Source organism: Delphinus delphis, chromosome 20 (assembly GCF_949987515.2).
Source record: "Delphinus delphis chromosome 20, mDelDel1.2, whole genome shotgun sequence".
NCBI lineage: Eukaryota > Metazoa > Chordata > Mammalia > Artiodactyla > Delphinidae > Delphinus > Delphinus delphis.
Genome location: NC_082702.1, coordinates 15,489,557 through 15,511,932, shown reverse-complemented (window position 1 = coordinate 15,511,932; position 22,376 = coordinate 15,489,557). Strand labels below are relative to the sequence as shown.

The window sequence follows — 22,376 nt, the reverse complement described above, 5'->3', positions numbered from 1 at the left end:
TCACAGCCTTGGTCAGGCAGGGGTTTCTTAGATATGGCACCAGACACAAAAAAGAAACAAAAAGAACAAGAAGATAAAATAAACTTCATCAAAATTTAAAGCTTTTGTTCTGCAAATAATTTCATCAAGAAAGTGAAATTCCAACCCACAAAACTGGGAGAAAATATGTGCAAATTGTTTATCTGATAAGGGACTTGAATCCAGAATATATAAAAACTCTCACAACTCAGTAATAAAAAAGACAACCTAATTATGAACCAGCCAAAGAATTTGAAGAGATTTCTCCAAAGAAAATATACAAATGGCCAATAAGCACATGAAAAGATGTTCAACATCACTAATCATTAGGGAAATGCAAATCAAAACCACAATAAGATGCCATTTCACATCCACTGGGGTGGCTATTATGAAAACAAAACAAAACAAAAAACAAAACTCCCAAATAACACATATTGGTGAAGATGTGGAGAAACTGGAACTCTCTTACGTTGCTGGTAGGAATGTAAAATGGGGTAGCCACTTTGGAAAACAGTTTTGACAGGTCCTCAAAATGTTAAACATAGGGTTTTTAACAATACCCAGAAATTCCACTCCTAAGTATACAGAAATGAAAACATATGTCTACCTAAAAACATTGGTATATACCAATGCTTATAGCAGCATTATTCATGATAGCCAAAAAGTAGAAGCAACTCAAATGTCCACAGACTGATGAATTGCTGAACCAAATGTGGTCTATACATATCCATGGAATATTGTTTGGTATAAAAATGAACAAAATACTGATACATGCTACATCACGGAAGCTTGAAAACATTATGTTAAGTGAAAAAAGTTACACACAAAAGATCAAATATTCAATGATTCCATTTATATTAAAAGTCCAGAAAAGGCAATTCCATAGAGACAAAGTAAATTAGTGGTTGTCGGGGGATGAGGAGGGGAATTTGGGAGTGACGGCTAATGCAAACAGGATTTTTTTTGGCAGTGATGTAAATGTTTTAAAATGGTTTGTGCTGATGGTTGCACAGCTCTGCAAATATACTAGAAAAGCACTGAACTATATACTTACATGGGTGTATTTCATTGTATGTGAATTATACATATGTACAATAAATAAATAAACAAATAAAGCTGTTAACGTTATTGAAGACTTTCATTAATGCTGGTTAAATCTATCAATATATACCACATTAGAAATTAAAAGAGATAAATTTTAAAAATTATTAATTTATTCAAATAATAATAAACCTGTTAACATAAATAACACACATTTTATGAAAAATAACTTTGTCAAAATAAAATAAGTTTAGTAGCACTGTTTTACATTTTTGCAAATCTCTTTAATGACTGGCTGAATGAAAGAGTTAGATTTTCACATCTTCTGTATTCAATCTGTTGGCCAACTTAATTTAATTTAATTTAATTTAATTTTACTTTTTGGCTGCACCACGCGGCTTGCGGAATCTCAGTTCTCCACCCAGGGACGGAACCCAGGCCACAGCAGGGAAAGCCAGGAATCCTAACCACTAGGTCACCAGGGAACTTCCCAATCTGTTGGGATAACACATTTCATATAGCTTCTGGGAAACTCCACTGTACACTCATTAGAGTTGTGAGTGAAAAAGGCAAATAATGCGTTAGTATTATTATTATAAAAGTAATTTTGACCCCTAGACCTCCTGAAAGGGTCTCAAAGTCTTCCTGGACCACACTTTAAGAACTGCTGACCTAGTGCTACACAATTTAACGTGAATAACTTGAAATCACATTGTGTTGAGTGAAAAAATATGGTAAAAAATATAGAGAATATGACAACTGTACATCAAATTTAAAAATGAAAAACTCAACAGTATACTGTTCAGCAGGCATTCATATATGGTAAATTATAAGAATCAAAGTGCTAACGAACGCAAAATTAAAAGTAGTCATTAACATTGGTGAGGTGGTAATACGATATGTGAAGGGATGTGGGAAGGGATAAGGGTTGCTTAGATGGTACATTAAACAAATATATCAACTCATTTTATTATTCTTTATAACATATATATGTTATAGACACGTTTTTGTATGTATTTTTCAATACTGTGAAATGTTTTATGATTTTTAAAGGGGGGTGATATTTTAAAATAGAAGGAAAAAAGGAAACTACTTGGGTTAATGGAAAAGATCAAAGTTATCTTATCTTTGGCTCTATTCAACCATGGTTCTGATAAGGACGGCTCTCAAATTTCTCTCAGGAGAATATATTTCTGCTCCATTGGTGCTCTGGTAAGAACATTGTGCACGTATGTGAACACTTGGAGAAGAGAGGGCCACAAAGGGAGGTGAGGCATCATTGCCCATTCTCTGCAATGGAGGAACTGGGAGCAGGTTACTGAATGGGGCTCAGCCAGACAGGGAAGTCTCAGGATAAAGAACACAAATGTTGATATTATTTCAAGGATAGAGGAAACTTCAACTTACCTGGGTCATGGCTTTTAGAACTACCTGTCCTGCTTGGATTTCTTTAGATTCTTCTCTTGAACAAGTGCAGAGTCCTGAAAAAAAAAAAAAAACAGAGTAGGGGGAGAAGGGGCAAATCTCATAAACCGAGCTTGCCTCAGCACGCCTAAATAGATGAGCTTAAAACAACTGTACTTCCAGGGTCCCTGCTCTGCTTCCTTTGCTCTCCCCTTGTCCCACCACACAACACTAATGCCAAGAACTATTGAGTTAACAAAACCCAGCCCCTTCCTAAACCATAAGGAAACTGAAAGATGGATTCAAGGCAGATGTGCTTCGGCACTGACATAGAATCCAAGCACGTTAGCAGGAGGGATTCTGGCTGGGACAGTCCCTACCTTGTTGATGCTAATGTACACCCTAGATGAGGCCTAGACAGCTCCCAGCTAGCTGTACCAAGCAGACCTTCCTTTGCAGCTGCAGCAAGGAGGATCACAACTCAGACTCACTCAGACTTTACCCCTTAAAGATGAGGACGGTACCTACAGGCTAGGAGCAGAGCATACCTGTGTAGGCCAAACCTTGTAAAAAAGACAACCCTTAAACAAAGTTTTCCAGCTTCTCTGGGTTCAACAGGCAAAACCGCTTGGGTACCTCCCCGGCTCTACATTCGCCTTCTAAGTTCAAAAAGGGCCACGCCATCCATATGAGAGGCTTCGTCAAAGCCTCCAGCCCCAGCTGGACTTATCAGACAGGAGCAAAAAAACCACAGTAATACAGGCATCTTACAAGCATACCTGCACATCCAGAGTATTTACCTGAGTGGGAACTCAATTTCTAGAAGCTTCTTGGCCCAGCAATCCTTATTTTCCACATAAGCCCTCTCTACTGCTTTCCTGAAGAACATCACTTCCTCTCTGGCTGACAACTGCTGAGGCTGGTGGAGAACGGCCTACTTTAAGATAATGAGAACTCAGGGGTTTTTTTTGTTTTTGTTTTTGTTTTTCATTTATTTATTTATTTTTTTACATCTTTATTTAGTATAATTGCTTTAAAGTGGTATGTTAGTTTCAGCTTCACAACAAAATGAATCAGTTATGTATATACATATGTTCCCATATCTCTTCCCGCTTGCGTCTCCCTCCCTCCCACCCTCCCTATCCCACCCCTCCAGGCGGTCACAAAGCACCGAGCTGATCTCCCTGTGCTATGTGGCTGCTTCCCACTAGCTATCTACCTTACGTTTGGTAGTGTATATATGTCCATGCCTCTTTATCGCTTTGTCACCGTTTACCCTTCCCCCTCCCCATAGCCTCAAGTCCATTCTCTAGTAAGTCTGTGTCTTTATTCCTGTTTCACCCCTAGGTTTTTCATGACATTTTTTTTTTCTTTTCTTAAATTCCATATATATGTGTTTTTTAAGGAAGGTAGTAAGGCTGGTTCTAATTACAGGTGCAAGGAGCACCCATGCTTTTTTTTTTTTTTTAATACTGTGATTTATCATCAGGTACTTTATTCTCTTGGCCACTTTGCAGTCATGCTAGAAGTTTCCAGAATCCTTAGTGCATATGGTGTGCAAGAGAGTCATAAAGTAAGAAAAGAAAACTCCTCCCTGGAGAGTGAAGTCTAGAGAAATGCAGGCCAGAAAGGTGTAAGGAGTTATTCCAGAGGCTGCCGCCGCTAAGGCCATTGGTATCAACTGGATAGATCTCAATAGTACTAAGAAGAACCAAAACTGATCAACAGATACGTGAGGAAGTCAGACGCATGGAATAGTAGGACATTTTACACACAAAGGACAAATAAATCAAGAGTTAATTTTGGCTACCAAGCTGCAATTTGGTTTTCTAGGTCATTTTCCCCCAACTATTTAAAAAGAAACACTAGTGCTACACATATGCAACTTTAAGATGTTGTATTCTCCTATCAAGTTGCACTGAGAAGCAAGTTAAATAAGCCCCTCTTACTGCCGTCCACCTGCAGAGACGTCACATCCATTTTCTTTGATTTCCATTGGCAACAGCGGGAAATAATTCCAATAGTGAAGTAAGCAGCCAGACTGCCTTGCTGAGTTCCCATGGTGGGGAGGGCTGCCGTCAGAAGGAAGACTAGTTAAATCATTGGGGGCTGGTGTCAAGGAGAATTTCCTGTAAGTTACAGAATATGATTTGGGGCCTAAAATCAGAGGATATTAATAGGCAGAAAAGGGACAGAAGAGCATTCTGAGCAAAGTGAAGAGCAGTGGCAAAAACAGTGGACCAAAAGTAGACGGTGTGTTTGGATTGCAGAGAATAACTGGGAAAGACTTGTACAGTTTGGGGCAAGGATTAGACCAGTGCTGTCTTATAGAACCTTTGTGATGATGGAAATCGTCACATCTTGTACTGTCAATAATGTAGCCATTAGCCACATGTGGCTACTAAGCATTTGAAATGTGGCTGGTATGACCGAGCAACTGAATTTTTAATTTAATTTTAGTTAATCTGCATTTAAATCTAATTAATTCTAGAATCTAGAGGAAGATAATGCTTATGACATTAACTATGAGGACCAGGTCTCATCATCACTGTAAATAGTACGGGCCACAGTGACTGAAGTATAAAGGTGACCAATGAATACTGACTGAATATATACAAGTTTGGTTTTCACCCATTAATGAATGGAAGGCTACTGAAGAATTTAAAAAAGGAAGTGAAAGGGCCAATATAGCCAGATTATTTTAGTGGAGAGGAGTAAAATTGGAGTCAGGGAGATCAGCTGAAAGGTGCCTGTACTTTCCCAAGCAAAGGGCCTGACCCAAGATAGTGATAGTAGAAATGAGGATGAAGGGGATGAATTCAAGGTGTCAGAGAAGTAAAATCAACTGGTTCTGGTATCTGATTGGATATGGATGCAGAGAGAAAAAGGAGTCAGGAATTCTTTCATATTTACTGAGTTCCCAACTCAGTTGGCATGGTTCTATGTGTAAGGAAGATAGCAAATCCAGTCTGTCCCAGCGGATCTCACATTCTAATGGAAGGAGACAATAACAAATATTGATATACTGACATTGATATTCCTATTTATATGTAAAGGAGTCAAAGTTCTATAGAGGAAAATAAAAAGATTAAGGAGATGGGGAAATGAAGGGTGGTCTAAGAAGGCTTTTCATCGACACAGAAATCTAGGGGAAGCACAGTCCTAGCAGAGGGACCAACAAATGCAAAAGCCTCTAGGCAAGAGCAGGCTTTAACAACAAAGAGGAAGGAGACTAGAGTGGCTGGAATGGGGTGAGTGAGAAAATGAGGGCCAGAGAGGTAGATGGAAGCTGGATCACACAGGGCTTGTGGGCCTTGTGTAAGAACGTTGGTTTTTACTCTTGAGTAAGACAGGAAGCCAATGAAACACTTCAAACCAAGGAATGGCATAATCTGATTTACATTTAAAAGGATCACTCATGGAAAATGGACTAAGAGGACAAGGGGGGGAAGCAGGGAAGTGGGGGGAACTGAGAAGGTTACTGCAGTAACCCTGGCAAGGGGTTGAGGGGCTTGCCTTAGGGTGGTATGGTCATGGGGGAGGTGACAAGAACTGATCAGATTCCAGATATTCTCTGTAGGAAGAGCTGACAGGATTTACTGATTTTAGGTATAAAAGAAAAAAAAAGAGGCCAAGATGATGCTAGGGTTTTTGGCTTGAGCAACTAGAGGTATGAAGTTGCCATTTTTTAACACAATGGACTATGAGAGGAGCGGGTTTGGATGGACCAATTATGAATTCTGTTTTACCTTAATACTTGAGCTGATTATTATATGTCTAAGTGGAAATGCCAGATGTCCATTAGACATTAGATCTGGGAGTTCAGAGGAAGTCCAAATGTAGGAATATAAAACTGGAAGTTACTGATGTTCAGTTGATATTTGAAGCTCTGATACTAGGTAAGATTCCCTACAGAGTGATTAAAGGTAAGGAAGAAAAACGGTCCAAAGCCTGAGCCTGAGGGGCTCCAACGGTTAGAGAACAGGGAGATGAAAAGGAAAAAAGAAAGAAAGGAGTCTGAAAAGGAAACATCAGTGGAATAGAAGGAAAAAAAGAGAATTGGGGCTTCACTGAAAGCCCAGTGAAGAAAGTATACCAAGAAGGAAGGTGAGAACAACTGTCAAATGCTACCAATAGGTCAAGTGGTATGAGGAACGAGAACTGTCCATTGGATCTGGCATTAGAGAAATCATTAGAAGTCTCAACAAAAGTGGATTCTCTAGAGTGGAGGACACAAAACCTTGGCTGGAGTGAGTTCAAGAGAAAATGGAAGGTGGGACTTCCCTGGTGGTGTAGTGGTTAAGAATCCACCTGCCAATGCAGAGGACATGGGTTTGGAGCCCTGGTCTGGGAAGATCCCACATGGCGCGGAGCAACTAAGCCCGTGTGCCACAACTACTGAGCCTACACTCTAGAGCCGGTGAGCCACAACTACTGAGCCAGCGTACCACAACTACTGAAGCCCGCCCGCCTAGAGCCTGTGCCCCGCAACAAAGAGAAGCCACCGCAGTGAGAAGCCCAAGCACTGCAACAAAGAGTAGCCCCCACTTGCTGCAACGAGGGAAAGCCTGCACACAGCAACGAAGACCCAGCACAGCCAAAAATAAATAAATAAATACATTTATAAGAGAAAATGGAAGGAAAGGAAGTGGAGACAGAAGAGCCATCCCTTTCAAGGAGTTCTGTTGAAAAGAGTAGAGAAATAGAGCTAGAAATGGATATGGAATCCAGGAACGGTTGTTTGTTTTGAATGTGGGAGAGATTACAGCATGGTTTATAGTGATGGGAATAACCCAGTAGAGAAAAACGAATAATGCAGGGACATAGGAGACAACTGCACAGGAGCAATGACCTTGAGCAGGAGAGAGGGGATAGGAACCAGCACCCAAGTATTGGGGGCTGAATTACAGAAGATCACAGGTAGTTCGTTCATAACTAGGGAAGGTAGAGTACATAAGTACAGGAATGATCCCCAGGATTCTAGGGTGAGGTGATGCAGTGCCATTCATATACACTTTCATTTAGTTTTAATTTTATAACTACCCTGTTAGTTAAATAAAGTTGATTTTATTTCTCACATTATACATAAGAGAAGCTAGAAGGCCTGAGAGGTTATGATATTGACCCAAGGCCACACTGAGTGGGATATGAACCCAAGTGTTGTATTTTATTGCCCATGAAAGTTTCCATCAGCATAAACTGTCTCCCTGTGGTTATTGCCATTAATGAGGGAAATGAACAATAAATTCCCCAATTAAGAGAGTTATGGGTTAATGGGAGAAGGAAACTGAAATCTTTTATAAGGGCTTTGTCACAGGAGACAATTCTGACAAGTAATAGTTTCTTTTAAGAATTATTAGACAAGAAGGCACCAGATACATTAGAAATCAGGAGGGAAAAGCCTAGAACATCTCAGAATTCAGAGGAGAAAAAGACACAGAAGAAATGAATTCTGAAAACAAAGGTCAGAGATATGGAAGAGAGATACAGAAGACCTAAAATATACGTAAAAGTGGAGAATAAAACAGAACAGCGGGAGGAAAAGTGAATAAAAGTTAATAATAAGCGTGTTTTCTGGAGGAAATAAAATACTTGAATCTTTATATTAGAAAGAATCCCTGAGAGCTTATAAAAATTCACAAAGGGCCATGTGGATGCATCCTGGTAACAATCCTAAAATTTTCACTTACCAATAAGATATTATTCTTAAATGTCCATGGACTATTTAGAATGCACCACATAATACCAGCCATGTTCCCTTTGGAGGCTTTGTATATTCCTTCCGGAATGCTCCTCCTCAAGATAGTCATAGAGCTCACTTGCTCCCTCCACGAAGGTTTCTGCTTAAACTTCACCTCTATGACCAAACTATTAAAATATTACCCTTTGTCATTCACTTTAGCCTTCCCTGCTTTATTTTTCCTTCTAGCTCTCAGTGCTACTATACATTACATTATATATTTGCTTGTCAATTATTTGACTCTTCCCACTAAACTTAAAAGCAGGGATCTTGTTGGTTTTGTTCATTATTAATTCCTCAGGACATAAAATACTACATGGGAGGCACTCAAACTCTCCAATGAATGTACAAGATCACAATGGAAACCTTAAGAGTTTATCAAAGTAGCAATTTCTCAGCCTATTTTTTGTGGTTGTACCATAAGCCAAAAAGAAGTTCTAACTTGATAAAATATTTAATATAAAAATAAAATATCTGTAAATGTACTTCAGACAAATATAATGTATTTATATTTTGTGAACACATAACATACAAGGCAGAAAAATACAAAGAAAAAACTTATATTTGAGATTTTAAAAACTCTAGCCCAAAATACTAAAATCAAAATGAAAAGGCAAATGATAAAATGAAAAAAAAAAACTTTAACTCACAAGTCAGATAAACAACAAAAATTCTTATTGGATAGTGCTTTTAAAATTAAATTTTCAGGGCTTCCCTGGTGGCACAGTGGTTAAGAATCTGCCTGCCAATGCTGGAGACATGGGTTTGAGCGCTGGGCCGGGAAGATCCCACATGCCGCAGAGCAACTAAGCCCGTGCACCACAACTACTTAGCCTGCGCTCTAGAGCCTGCGAGCCACAACTACTGAAGCCCGTGTGCCTAGAGCCTGTGTTCCGCAACAAGAGAAGCCACTGCAATGAGAAGCTCGTGCACTGCAACGAAGAGTAGCCCCTGCTCACTGCAACTAGAGAAAGCCCGCACGCAGCAACAAGGACCCAACGCAGCCAAAAATAAATAAATAAATAAATTTTTAAAAATTTAAATTAAATTTTCAGAAAAAAGCAATAATTTTAGATAAATGAGCAAAGGATATGCATGGGCAACTCACTAGATAATAAAGTGGCTCCTCAACCTATCAAGAGTTTTAAAACTTCACTAGTAATGAAGGGAGTGTACGTTAAAGCAATAAGGAAATAACATTTTACAGTTATCAATTTGGCAGATTTTTAAAAGACTGATGACACGTCACAAGAGCATGATGTGAGGAAATGGACACACACAGTAGATTATAGCTGGTATAAACTTGCAACAAGGCAATGTTAGCAGAAATTAAACCATGTATATCCTCTGATGAAGTACTTCTATATCTGAGACTCTATCCAAAAGATGAATGTGGGGTGTATGATGGAGACACTGCTGACGATGGAAACAACTTGGAGAGAATTTAAATATCCTACAAAATATAGTGTATCCATAAAATGGAAACATTGTTGCCATAAAAACATATCTTTGCTGATGTTAAGATGTTAAACAACTTTGGGTGAATAAGGTAGATAATAAAACAGTATATGTAATCTTATTTTTATAGGAAAAATATATACATGCATATATACATGCATATGTGTATGCATAGAAAATGGATTGAAAGGATTTTCAATTAAATTTTTACATTTGTCTCTAGGTGTATAATTATGGGGGAATCTGTTTTTCTGTGTATATATATATATATATATATATATATTTTTTTTTTTTTTTTTTCGGTACTTGGGCCTCTCACTGTTGTGGCCTCTCCCGTTGCGGAGCACAGGCTCCGGACGCACAGGCTCAGCGGCCATGGCTCACGGGCCCAGCCGCTCCGCGGCATGTGGGATCTTCCCGGACCAGGGCACGAACCCGTGTCCCCTGCATCGGCAGGCGGACTCTCAACCACTGCGCCACCAGGGAAGCCCATTCTGTATTTTTTTTTCTTTTCTTTTCTTTTTTTTTTTTTGGCCATACCACGCTGCATGTAGGATCTTAGTTCCCTGACCAGGGATGGAACCTGCGCCCCCTGCATTGGAAGCATGGGGTCTCAACCACTGAACCGTCAGGGAAGTCCCTGTTTTCCTGTGTTTTCAAGTTTTCCCTTAAGCATATGTTTTATCATCATAAATAACACAATTAATTCCTTCCTCCTCACGGGGCAGGATAGATTATAAAAGAAAATACGAATGGAGTGATACGAGTGACAGTAAAGTGCCTCTGGGAACTTGTATGCTGAAGGAGCTTGATCTTCTCCATAGTTCTAGAGCCTTTGAGGGGTGTGTTCTCAAACAGTAACTGACTTCCCACAGAGGAGGTGAGCTTTCATATAAAAGGCTTTCTGTTTCCTTAGTCTCCTCACTCACCTGTGCACAGGCCTCTTGTTAACCTCTTTCCACAGTCCAGGATGTCTTCCTTGCTCCAAAAAGAATTCACACCTAATTTACAGAAGCAACTTCCTATACACAGAAAAAGAAATGGGTCTTAGCCAGTGTGGTAGACATTACTAATTTAATTACTAATGTCTCACCATTATCCAGTTTTTCAAGTATCCAGTCTTCCACATAATCCAGACCACATAATTCTCTAATCTTTCTATTGCTGATGTGGTGGCCAAGGAGGCTGTGTGTTTCAGATGGTACAGCTACAGGATGGTGGAGTCTCCTTTAGTCTGGGACCCTGCCTATGCTGATGCATAATGAGCAAAAATTAAAAAGTTATTTTGTAAACCACTGAGATTTGGGGGTTGTTTGCTACCACAGCATAACAACCTGTCCTAACTAATATGCTAATTCAGCTATACTCTGACTAAATAAAAATTCAGACTTGCGGCCTTGGTCAATACAAGACAGAATAATTTTTAAAAAGTCAGAGGAAACTTCAGAAATAACAGAGCAGAGCTGTGCATTTCCAACTCTATACATCTCAAAGGGATTTTTCACAAACCCACAATGTGAAACAAAAGGCCCTAAAAAGGCAGATTATGAGTTAGGGGACAAGTTGTTCTTGATCCAGCAAAATCATGCTCCTTTAGATCTCTATCATCAAATCTTTGTACAAATCCTTCTAAGCAAAGTTCAGCCATCTACACACCACCCAGTGAAGCTTGCAGTTACATCCCTGGATTTTCCCTGTTCCTAAATTGACAGACATTCTTATTTTTCAGAGGGCATGGATCCCACATCACACAAGGCTTGGGCCGGGGGAGTGCGAGAACTTGACAGCTCATGAGAAGTAGATATATATAGATATCTTCACCTTAACATTAGCAATCTGTTCCTGAAAAAGCAATCATTCTGAGTAAAAACTCTAACCAGGAGCCTCTCTCCCAATATTTAAAATGTGAAAAATATAATGAGTCACATTTTAACACAAAGCCCCCAAATAATTTCTAAACATAATTAAACACAAGAAACACCTACATATAAATAATAAACTATTGTATTAAGATGAAAATTTCTGGGACTTCCCTGGTTGTGCAGTGGTTACGAATCCGCCTGCCAATGCAGGGGACACGGGTATGAACCCCGGTCTGGGAAGATCCCACATGCCACGGAGCAACTAAGCCTGTGCACCACAACTAATGAGCCTGCGCTCTAGAGCCCATGAGCCAAAACTACTGAGCCTGCGCGCCACAACTACTGAAGCCCGCGAGGCTAGAGCCCGTGCTTCACAACAGGAGAAGCCACTGCAATGAGAGGCCTACACGCCGCAATGAAGAGTAGCCCCCGCTTGCCCCTACTACAGAAGGCCCGCACGCAGCAATGGAGACCCAACGCAGACAAAAAGAAAAAAAAAGATGAAAATTTCTTAAAACATCACTTCCCGATCACCAGTTATTATAGATATTAATAATTAGTTGCTTTGTGTGCAGTAACATGGCCTCCTTTAGCACCATGAACATCTGCACATCCCTTTTGTTGACAGGCCAATCTATACGTTTGTCAAAATATTTACATGACTCTGATATTTAACTAAGTGAATTTCTGATGTAACTTGAAACTTTTCCTATATGTCATATTTTTAAATGTTGTATTGAGCTTTATGGATGTAAACATCCAGTCTAAACATCAACCCAAAATCAATACACTGAGAGGTATGTACATTCTCAGGCAATGTTCAAGATTCTGAGTCAGACAACAGCATATTAAATAAATTAAAGATTTCTATAAAACAGCAATTCTCAGTACTCACAAATTTAGTAGTAATTAAGTAGTTAATAACATAGAAAATGTTCAAGATATGGTTAGATTACAAAACAACTGGGCATCATATGGTCTTATTTGTAAAATACATGTATATATTAACATAGACAATATAGACAGACAAATCAGACTGAACGTATCTGGGAAGTTTTATCCTTAAAGATTACTTTGGTTATTTCTGGGTTGTGATCGTCAATTTTCTTAGTTTTGCTTAAGTGTAGTTTTTCAATAACCACGCATTAATTTTTAAATGCATATTTTAAAGTTCTGTTAAGTATAAGCTACTCCCAAACGGCAGATGAAAAAGGAAATACTTTATTTTAAACAACCTTCCTTTGAACATGAAATAATAGCTCAGGATATTCTAAAAACAGTTCTTTTTCACAGAATGGCTTTTGTTGTTTTTGCTTGTCAGCTCCCAATTGTTGCAAACTTCTTGATTTGGTAACTACATTTATGTGTGCTGGAGACCTGCCTGGAAGAGAACTAAAAGTCATTCAGGCCAAGTCCTGTGTATAAATGATGCTTCCTTTCAGCACTTCTCGCCAGATAGGTTTATTATGTTTCTGCACCTGCCCTATTTGCCTCAGTGTTCTCTGAACAGCTATAGAATCATCTTGCTCCACTGGTCATACTTTGTATTTCTTTTGAACACTTTTTTTTTTAAAGACTTTTTTGATGTGGACCATTTTTAAAGTCTTTATTGAATTTGTTACAATAGTACTTCTGTTTTATGTTTTGGGTTTTTTGGCCATGAGGCATGTGGGATCTTAGCTCCCCAACCAGGGATCGAACTTGTACCCCCTGCATTGGAAGGCGAAGTCTTAACCACTGGACTTCCAGGAAAGTCCCCATACTTTGGATTTCTGATGATTAGAATGAAAATTGCAGGAAATATAGGTGACTCAGTTCACCTCCATAGACTTCTTATGGGATCAGTTTGACTTAGATATGACATGACATGACAATGACAGCTCTGGTCATACAAATATCTTCCTCTTATGAACTCTCATAGCATACTATCAGGGTAAACTAGTGCCCTTTTTCATCCTTTACTTTGGACATTTGTATACAAGTTTTATCTCCCCCATTACATTATTTGTAATTTAAAAACAGAGATTCTCACTTTTTAAAAGTACTTTTTCTCCCTGAGCTCTAGATTAGGATTTTGCATATTTGCAAATTCTTAATAAATGTCTAATGCCTGACCCAAAGGAATTCATTATAAAAATACATGAAGTTGTATGCACAAGAGTACTTTTGGGACAATTTCACAATTAAAATATAGAAATATAAATGCTCTTTAGTAGGCAGTAAAGCGAATAAATTAAGGTGCATCTCGATAATGAAATACTACATAGTGACTTTAAAATATAATTGTTACACAGTCAATGCATTATTAAATGAAGCAGGCAGGTTACAGAATTTATATAAGAGATACCACTCTATAAAATCCCACAGAAAGGGCTTCCCTGGTGGCGCAGTGGTTGAGAGGCCGCCTGCCAATGCAGGGAACACGGGTTCGTGCCCCGGTCTAGGAAGATCCCACATGCCGCGGAGCGGCTGGGCCCGTGAGCCATGGCCGCTGAGCCTGCGCGTCCGGAGCCGGTGCTCCACAACGGGAGAGGCCACAACAGTGAGAGGCCCGCATACCGCAAAAATAAATAAATAAATAAATAAATAAATAATAAATAAAAATCCCACAGAAAAATACCTGAAATATATCCATCAAATATTAAGAATATTTATCTTTAGATGAATTACATTTTAAGAAAAATTTCTAATTTTTGCATTAAGCTTATATATTTCATTATAAAAAACATAACAGTACTTTCCACTTAAACAAAAATAAATAACTAGAGTTGTAGCTGACATTTATTTTCCTGGCAGCACAAAAATTATGAGCAATCGAGCCAATGTCTACAACACAAGTAGGGACAAAAAAGGAAATTAGTCTGATTGAAACAAATTACAACTAAAAGTTCTTTAACAGTCCTTTAACATATTCTCTGGTGCACTGAAATAGCTTCATTATCAAAAACATCCTGTGAATGACCAATTTTCAAGACAGTGCAATTTCCAGTTTAAGTGAGTCAGTGAGCACAAAGCAGAATGCATGGTGTCAGATACGTAGCCAGTTTCTTCTCCATTAAATTACCCATTAAAAAATTTGGGGATGGGATCTTTGCAAAATTTGAATACTTTTTTTTTTTTTTTTGCGGTACGCGGGCCTCTCACTGCTGTGGCCTCTCCCGTTGCGGAGCACCGGCTCCGGACGCGCAGGCTCAGCGGCCATGGCTCACGGGCCCAGCCACTCCGCGGCATGCGGGATCCTCCCGGACCGGGGCACGAACCCGTGTCCCCCGCATCGGCAGGCGGACTCTCAACCACTGTGCCACCAGGGAAGCCCTGAATACTTTTTTATTCATCATTTTCAGTGTTGTATCATTACAGTATTTTCCTTGTTCTGGTTAACTCTCTGTAAGCATATGTTTATTAGCTGAATAATATTCCATCATATGAATGTAATATGTGATAGAAACTTCCTCTTTTAACTCCCTGTTGTTGGGCACAAATTTTGCACAACATCTCAAAGGTTATTATTACCGGGCACTACTGTCTTTGATTGCAGTTCTAAATTTTTAAGGGTCATGAATCTCTTTGAAAATCTTATGAAATCATAAAACTCCTTTCAAGAAAAAAATCAAATAAATAAGTATCTGCAAGGACTTCCCTGGTGGTCCAGTGGCTGAGACTCCGGCTCCCAATGCAGGAGGCCCGGGTTCAATCCCTGGTCTGGGATGCATGCCACAACTAAGAGTTCATATGCCACAACTAAGAGGCCCGAATGGCATAACTAAGATGCCACAACTATGAGCCTGCAAGCCGCAGTGAGGATCCCGCGTGCTGCAACTAAGACCCAGCGCAGCCAAAATAAATAAATAAATAAGTATTTAAAAAAAAAGTATCTGCAAAAGCTGCATAAAATTTCATGGCGTCTGCAGAGCCCTGAAGTCTAAGGGTGGGAGCCTGGACCTTCTTTAAAAACCCTGCTGTAACCACTTATTTACAAACACCAAGTACTACTAGCTAATATTCTTTTTTTTTGTTTTTTCCATAACTTATCGAAAGAACAACATGGATTTGGCTGAAAACAAATTTAAGACCCCAAACCTAAAATGTCCCATATCAAATTAGATCTGGTTACTGAAACAAACTTTTATCCCAGATTTGTGAATCTAGACTTCTGATATAGGTCCCAATCACATTCTTACTCCTAAAAGCCAGAACAGCAGAAGGCCTTGTTCATCAACCCAGACTGTGAAAATCAAAAATATTAATAACAAGTGTTACATGATCCAGGGTATCTGTGTACAATTATGCAGGGGCCATTGTTCATGAATCAACAAATCACAACCCTCCAAAAGATGTAGATCTATGCCAACAGAGCCCTTTGCTGCATAAATGGTATAAAGGAGAAACTGAATAATTTGACAATAAAAAAAGGAACATCAGGAAACTAGCTGTACTAGACATTAAAATGTACTGTAAAGTCTCTATAAATAGACAAACCAACCAGTGGAACAGAACAGAAGGCCTAGAAATAGAACCAAGTATCAATATGTATGGACATTTAGTATATGATGGAGATGGCATTTCAAGTCAGTGGGGCAAAGATAAAATTCTTAATAAATGGTGCTGGGAAAACTGGATAGCCATTTAGAAAATATAAAATTAAATCCATACCCCATTCCATACACAAAATTAAACTCCAAATGGATCAGGGTGCTAGATGTAAAAGATGAAATCATACAGTTATTAGAAGATAACACATGTAAATTCCCCTTTAATCCTGAGATTGAGAAAGGCTTTCTAACTCCAGAAGCAATAAAGGAAAACATTGGTAATTTGACTACATAAAAATAAAAATATTCAACGACAAAGAACACCATAAACAAAGTCAAAAGACAACTGTCAAACTGGAAGAAAATACTTGCACCATACAACACAGATGAGGAACTAATATTCCTAATGTGTAAAGAATTCTTAAACATTGTGACAAAGCACCAAAAACAAAAACAAACAAACAACAAACAAAAAAACCCCATGAAAGTAAACAGGAAAAAGAGATGGACAATTCACACACAAAAAAGATGTAAAAAAGGGCCTTAAGGATATGTATGCAAAGATGTCTATCAACATAGTACTGGAAGTCCTAGCCAGAGCAGTTGCACAAGAAAAAGAAATAAAAGGCATCCAAATTGGAAAAGAAGAAGTAAACTTATCTCTGTTCACAGATGACATAATCTTATATATAGAAAACCCTAGAGATTACACACACACACACACACACACACACACACACAAACAAACCCTGTCAGAACTAAAAAATGAATTCAGCAAAGTTGCAGGATACAAAATCAACACACAAAAATCAGTTGAATTTCTATATAGACTAACAATGAACAATCAGAAAAGAAAATTTTAAAAAACAAATCCATTTATGATAGTATCAAAAAGAACAAAATACTTAGGAATAAACTAAGGAAGCAAAAGACTTAACACATTGATAACTACAAAGATTGCTGAAAGAAATGAAAGAAGACATAAATAAATGGAAAGATATCCTGTGTTCAAGACTTGGAATACTTAATATTGTTCAGATGCTGTCATGGACTTAGAATTGTGTGTGTCTTCCCCGCCCCATTCATATGTTGGAAGCCCTAACCCCTAATGTCACTGTATTTGGAGATAGGGCCGTTATGGAAGTAATTACATTTAAATGACATCATAAGGGTGGGGGCCTGATATGATAGCAGTAGTGTCCCTATAAGAAGAGATACCAGAGAGCTCACTCTCTCTCTGCCATGCAAGGACTCAGTGAGAAGGTGGCACCTTGATCTCAGACTTCCAACCTCCATAACTGTGAGAAAATAAATTTCTGTTGTTTAAGCCACCCAGTCTATGGTATTTTGTTATGGAAGCTTGAGCTGACCAAGACAGATGGCAATACTACCTAAAGTAACATACAGATTCAATGCAATCCTTATGAAAACCCCAATGATTTTTTGAAAAAATGGAAAAATCCATCCTAAAATTCACACAGAATCTCAAGGGACCCCAAATAGCCAAAACAATCTTACTCTCACAATTCTTGATTTCAAAAGTTACTACAAAACTTACCAAAGATGGTAATCAAAACAGTGTGGTGGGCTTCCCTGGTGGCGGAGTGGTTGAGAGTCCGCCTGCCGATGCAGGGGACGTGGGTTCGTGCCCCTGGTCCGGGAAGATCCCACATGCCGTGGAGCGGCTAGGCCCGTGAGCCATGGCTGCTGAGCCTGCGTGTCCGGAGCCTGTGCTCCGCAACGGGAGAGGCCACAACAGTGAGAGGCCGCGTGCCGCAAAAGAACAAAACAAAACAAAAAGCAAACAAACAAACAAACAAAAAACAGTGTGGTACTAACAAAAAGACAGATATTTAGACCAATGAAATAGAAATCCTCACATATATGGTCAAATAATTTTCAGCAATGGAGTCAAGACTATTTGATAGGGGAAAGGACAGTCTTTTCAACAAATGGTGCTGGGAAAACTGGATATCCACATGCAAAAGAATAAAGTTGGACCTGTACCTAATACTACACTAAAAAATTAACTCAAAATGGATCAAAGATCTAAACATAAGAGCTAAAACTATAAAACTCTTAGAAGAAAACATAGGGGAAAATCTTCATAACACTAGATTTAGCAATTATTTCTTGGATATGACAACGAAAGCACAGGCAACAAAAGAAAAAAATGTGTTGTAGACTTCATCAAAATAAAAAACTTTTGTGCATCAAAGGATACTGTCAACAGAGTGAAAGTACAATCCATGGAATGGGAATATTTGCAAATCATGTGTTTTATAAGGGATTACTATTCAGAGTATATAAAGAACTCCTAGAACACAACAACAAAAAACAAACAAACCCCGGTGGCCTCGTGGTTAGGATTCCAGGCTTTCACTGCCATGGCCCAGGTTCAATTCCTGGTCGGGGAACTGAGATCCTGCACGCTGCACAGTGCAGCCAAAAGAAAAGGGGGGGAGGGGCAAAGGATATTTCTCCAAAGATATACAAATGGCCAACAAACAACGTGAAAAGATTTCCTACATCACTAATAATTAAAGGAATGCAAATCAAAACCCATAATGAGATACCACTTCACACTCATTAGGATGGCTATTATAAAAAAAGCAGAAAATAACAAGCATTGGCAAGGATGTAAAGAAATCAGAACCCTTGTTCACTGCCAGTGGGAATGTAAAATAGTGCATCTGTTGTAGAAAATGGTATGGTGATTCCTCAAAAAATTAAACATATCATGTGATCCAGCAATTCAACTTCTGGATATATACTCCAAAGAAGTGAAAGCAGGGACATGAACAGATATTCGAAAACCCATGTTCAGAGCAGCATTATTCACAATAGCGAAAAGGTGTTAGCAACCCAAGTGCCCACTGATAAATTAATAAACAGAATGTGGTATACATGTACAATGGAAAATTATTCAGACTTAAAAAGGAAGGAAATTCTGACATATGCTACAACATGGATGAATCCTGAAGATATTGTGCTCAGTGAAATAAGTCAGTCATAAAAGGACAAACACTGTATGATTCCACTTACGTGAGGTACCTAGAATATTCTAATTCATAGAGGTAAAAAGCAGAATGGTGGTTTCAAGGGGCTGGAGGAAGGGGCAAAGGGAATTATTGTTTGATGGGTACAGAGTTTCGGTCTTTGAAGATGAAAAAAGTTCTGGAGATGAATGGTGGCGATGGCTGCACAAGGCAAATGGAGTTAATGTTACTGAACAGCATAATTAAAATGGTAAATTTTATGTTATGTATATTTAACCATAAAAACCCCCAACAAACTGAGATTGGTTGGTTACCTATAATGGGTGATTGGGCACAGTGTGGAAAGAATGGGGGAATGGAATTGGGAGAGAAGGAATGATGGAGGAGTAACTGAGTAGATCTTCTGGTCTAATTCTAACTTTCAGAACCATGTTAATGTTTCACATACTCAAAAAATAATTAAAATCAACCAGGATGTGTGTTTGGGAGCCCCAAATAAAATACAAACAGTAACAAATGAACCTATATTACAAATGAGTAATATTACCATACAGATGGGTGTAGGGAAAACTGTATTTTTATTTATTTTATTTTTGGGGGGGCGGTACTGTATTTTTACTATGAACTGTAAGACTAAATACAAAAAGAACTATATGGGGTTTGGGGATATGTGTTAGAACTACTTTCTACAAGACTGAGCAAATAAATAAATGTACTGTGGTTAATGAGAGCCGAGTTTTTCACTGTCAGAGAAAGGAGTTACAGAAAAGGAAATGGAGATGTCTAGAAGAAGCCCTGTGGTATTGAACTGGAATTGGAGATATCATATGACATCATGGATTATCTGTATAGGTATACATACAGATAGATACAGATGTGTGGGTACAGATGCATATATTTCATATCTGAGAAAGTCAAGAAGCAAAGACATCCCAGTAGCAACGAGCACATCTAATCTCGGTTTCTAAATATAATTTTCTAATAAAAGGAGCCAGTGATCCCTGGGAAATTTGCTGATTCCAGGACTAAGGCTGGGAAAGTACAGTATCAACCTGGAACATCCTGTGGTGCAGGAAAATAAAGAAGTACTAAATAAATAAATAAATAAAGGGGATATGTTGAAAGGATACAGGAACCAATCCAAAGGGTTTCCCAGTGGCCAAATATGGGACAATTCGAGCAATAAAATAGTGATAGTAATGGATTATAACATATAGTATTAAAAAATCCAGACTATACTTATATAAGTTAGTAAATCAATTAAATGGGGAGAAGGAAAATCTATTTGTGACAGAATTATAATTAATAAATGTAGAAGGAATAACAGAATCCGAAAAAAAAAATCAACGTTTGGCAAATACCTGGTAATAAATTTTCAGGCAGGAATTATCAATGGATGTAGTAGGTGGAAGTAGGATGAAAAACAGCATAATTTTATAGACCTAAAGTATTTCTCCTTGAGACACATTAATTATAATGGAAAGAGTGACTTTGCTGTGGAGAAACCTGGCAAATAAAGTTAACACCACCAATAATGAGACAAATTAATCTCATGTGTCTCCTGATAAGATGCACTGAGAATACATCACTTCTGGGGTAGTCTTGCCTCAACTGCATAATCCAAATTTAATTATGAGGAAGTATCAGACAACCTCAAATTGAGGAACATTCTACATTGCAGAATTTACAAAATAAACGGCCAGTTCATCTCAAAAGTGTCAAGGTCATGAAAGACAAAGATTGAGTAACCGTTCCAGATAAAAGAAGACTAAGGAGAGTTACCAACTTAATTGCAACATATGATCCTGGATTGGATCCTTGTCCAGAAACAGGACACTAAGGGACACTGATGAAATCTGAATAAGGTTTGTAGATTGGTTATTTATCAGCGTTAATCTCCTGGCTTTGATAGAGAAGCTGGGTTAAGAGTATTTGGGAATTCTATTTTTGCAACAGTTTTAAGTCTAAAGCTAATTAAAAATGAAAAGTTTAAAAACATTTAGATTAACATTAGGTGTATAGGGAGTATGGAAGGTATGGGCCTTTCAGTTCACCTCCATAGCACTCAGTAATTTACTCCATGGCAAACACTGGACACCAGTTCACTTGGGGGTGGGTGGTGGTGTGTGTCTTTGTTAGGCAAGAAGTTTCAGAAGAAGGAAGGAAAAGCACGTGTTAAAAAAAAAAAAAGCCCCAAATGGGGTCATGTGCCCCCATAACAGCAAACAAGACAATTCCAGTTTCAATCTCTCTCAAGAAAATGTGCTCCTAAATAAAAACTCAACAAACAAACAAACAAAAGAAAATGTGCTCTTTAAACAATCAATCTGAAATTTCCTGATTAGCACTAGTGAGGTAATCTGCATGATAAGACCCCTGCCATTCCCTTCCCCTAAAAGATGTCCCGGCCTAAAACAATCCTTTCTTTTCTTTTGCTAATAACTTCCTTGCACCACTTCCCTACTGCCTATAAAAACCTTCCATTTTGTCCAACTCCTTGGAGTCTCTCTCTACTTGGTAGATGGGATGCTGGCTGATTCATGAATTGTTGAATAAAGCCAATTAATCTTCACATTTATTTGGCTAAATTTTTTTTTAACACACATCACGAATAATAAGAAGGGTTTCAGGGAAAGAAGAAAAACTGATACACGGAGAACTTGGCTTTTGGATGTTCAATAATAATTCTTTTCTTCTCTTCTCAATACGTCTCTTGGAGAAGAGTCAAGGAAAAGCAATCATGACGGACCAGGGCATTTTTAAAGGGTCATCGCCCGACCCTCCCACACAGGGGAGGGAGAGCAGAGAAGACTGGACATCATGCCCAATTTCGGTGTTACAGGGAAAGGCTGAGGTTATCACTGTCCAGGGCCAAAATCTGTCAGAGTACTGGAGTCAGAGGCACCTCACACCCACACACTTGGTGCTGAACAAATGGTCAATGTCACACGAACACATATCCACTCTGAGGACACACAATGAAACACGATCATAGACACCTCCACAGCTTTATACACAGCCACAATCTCACACCCACTAAGGCACACACAGTCGCACAATCTACTCACCACCATGACACACAAAGACACATGCAGAATTGTGCATTTTCAGCCCGCTCACGCCAGCGCGCAAAAACCCAAGGCTCTCTGGACACGCCCTGTCCCCGCCCCGGACTCCCAGACCCCTCACCTTCTGCCTCCCCGTGGTCGCGTCCGGGGCCCTGCGAAGCTAACGACCTCGCCACGACGTCAAGAGAGACGTAACGCTGGGCCGCTGTGGACTCTGGGAAATGTAGTCCAGAGCCAGACCAGCTACAGAGAAG

At 38.9% G+C, this 22,376-nt stretch overlaps 1 protein-coding gene across 1 annotated transcript in view; it reads right to left on the bottom strand.

Annotated features, from left to right (window-relative positions):
• ZNF565 (zinc finger protein 565) overlaps positions 1-22,376 on the bottom strand; it is a 32,674-nt gene extending 10,298 nt beyond the window's left edge. The window contains exons 1-4 of the mRNA XM_059999401.2: positions 22,244-22,376; positions 17,614-17,783; positions 10,591-10,683; positions 2,467-2,540 (exon numbers count right to left, since the gene is read on the bottom strand). Of these exons, the coding sequence (XP_059855384.1) occupies positions 2,467-2,540; positions 10,591-10,683; positions 17,614-17,728 (282 nt within the window). The 5' untranslated portion in view covers positions 17,729-17,783; positions 22,244-22,376. The remainder of the gene's footprint in view (positions 1-2,466; positions 2,541-10,590; positions 10,684-17,613; positions 17,784-22,243) is intronic.